Here is a 2,143-nt window from a genome sequence, read left to right as displayed (position 1 = left end):
GGATTAAAGTTTTGCTAAATTGTTCGAATATAACAATGGGTGTTGATCAATCGTTGGTCAACTCTGATGAAAGGTCTGATCCATGTCAAATGCTGACTGTACAGTATATATGCTATGTCTTTACAGTTGGAATCATACCGCATAAGAAGTGCAGATGGAGATTTGCCTTTTGAAATCTGTGACGTCATGGGGTTAGAACCTGAAATACTGTCTGGGTGTCATCCAGCAGACATTATCAGCACCATATATGGCCATGTAAATGATGGATATAAGGTGAATCATTTTAAAAATAAATACAGTTTGTTTTGAAAGCAAACATTTCAATATGTTCAGTGTCTGAAATTCTACATTTCTCTCCTAGTATAAAGACAAGAACCCTCTCTTTCCTGAGGATGAACATTACAAAAGAAAACCATCAATGTCCGACAAGGCTTTCTGTCTGGTCTATGTCATAGATGCAAGTACTATCCAATTCACAGATGACAGACTTATTGAGAAGTTAAGAATTATTCGTAATAAAATCAGCGAAGAAGGTAAAACTTCAGATTTTTAAAATTACTTTGTTGACCAAAATATACAGATTACCAACTACTGCAGCTGTATGGTTTCGTAGTTAAATTATAATTTTTTCTGCTGTAAAAAAAATAAAATCACTGCAAATGTGTACACAGGATAATTGAAATGTGAAGTTTTACTAAGTGAAGACTTGGATTTTGGAGTTAATTAAACTGCACATTGTAGTGGAGCAGAAACGCTTAAATTGATTTTTTTTTTTTTTTTTTTTTTTTTTTTTTTACACAAACACAGACAAGTAAATATTAAATCATTTTGACATTTTGCAGGCATTCCTCAAGTGGTTGTCATGACCAAAGTGGATGAAGCTTGTCCGCTGGTCAGAGATGATTTGAGGAAAATCTACACGAGCAAGAAGATCAAAGAGAAGGTAGATGATTTACCGTCTGTTATCTGTGCATGTTTAAATATATATAATTGCTATTAATGTTTTTCATAATTTTATATATTTGCATTCTGATCCTGTGCAGATGGAGTTTTGCAGTGGAAGTGTGGGGGTGCCAATGAACAGTATCTTCCCAGTGAAGAACTACAGTGACGAAATTGACACAGATGATGATGTTGATGTTCTGATTTTAAAGGCATTTGATCAGATTGTCCGTTGGGCTAATTCAAGACTGAGGAGAGCCAAGTGAAAAAAAAAAAAGTATATGCTAAATGCAATACTAGGTACAACTGATCTATACTTTGGTATAACTAAATGAATTTGTGGCAATGCTATATATTATACTTTAAGTCTGCAAAATTGGAAGAACTGATTAAGTACTTAATGCACTTAAGTTGTCTGAAAATACCCAGGTGGAAAGTGTATTTGAGTGCACTAAAAATACATGTACTAAATAAAATCTAAATGAATGTACACTACAAATATACTAATCAAATACCCAGACTTTTACTTATTCCACTGATGTTAGTAGTGTAGTAGTTAAAACTGGAATTTTTCAATGTGTCTTAAGTACACCTAAAATAAAAAACTAATTACTATACCCAAAAAGTGCACTAAAATACATTTTCCATTACACTTACATTATGTTCTTAAAGCGCTCTATTTTCACGCAACGACTTTGTAGTTTGTATATTCAAAGTTAGTCTTTAGTATTTCTTAGATAAACTTAAGGTTGTCTGTATACTTAACTGTGCTATCCCAGATGAAAAATATGCAAATAAAAATATGTATCAAACAATGGAATTATTACAGCCTATTAGAGTAAATCAGAAATAAATAAAAAAAATCAACTGCATTACAATTGTTGATGTTAATTTTTTTTAATTAATTAATTTCTTGCATCTGATAAAAATGTAATTATTGCCTAATAAACTGTTAAATGTTTCAGTAGGTCATTACAAACCTTCATGCTTTTAATTACTTTTAAAGAATAGATTGTTGATAAATATTTTTTTTTTTGTAATTGAACAGTTCAGTTTAAGTTTATTTCTACAGCCATTTTAACAAACTGGACCAAACGTATGTTGAACAAATCCTGCAGGAGTAACCCTGCACACTCCCGTGATGCACTGGGGCAGTTTGGAGTTGATAACATATCTGTGTGAGGGTCGTCATAAAGACAGC

At 32.0% G+C, this 2,143-nt stretch overlaps 1 protein-coding gene across 4 annotated transcripts in view; it reads left to right on the top strand.

Moving 5' to 3' along the window:
* The window catches only part of ifi44a5 (interferon induced protein 44a5), a 12,801-nt gene extending 10,987 nt beyond the window's left edge, over positions 1–1,814 (top strand). For all 4 annotated transcript variants that reach the window (XM_001345945.10, XM_073949335.1, XM_073949337.1 and 1 more), the window contains 4 exons: positions 127–273; positions 362–533; positions 843–943; positions 1,044–1,814. In XM_001345945.10, the coding sequence (XP_001345981.5) occupies positions 127–273; positions 362–533; positions 843–943; positions 1,044–1,208 (585 nt within the window). In that variant the 3' untranslated portion in view covers positions 1,209–1,814. The remainder of the gene's footprint in view (positions 1–126; positions 274–361; positions 534–842; positions 944–1,043) is intronic.
* The last annotated feature ends 329 nt before the right edge of the window (positions 1,815–2,143 follow it).

This window comes from Danio rerio, chromosome 1 (assembly GCF_049306965.1).
Source record: "Danio rerio strain Tuebingen ecotype United States chromosome 1, GRCz12tu, whole genome shotgun sequence".
Classification (NCBI taxonomy): Eukaryota; Metazoa; Chordata; class Actinopteri; order Cypriniformes; family Danionidae; genus Danio; species Danio rerio.
The sequence above is the reverse complement of the archived record's forward strand: the minus strand, read 5'-3'. Positions and strand labels throughout refer to the sequence as shown.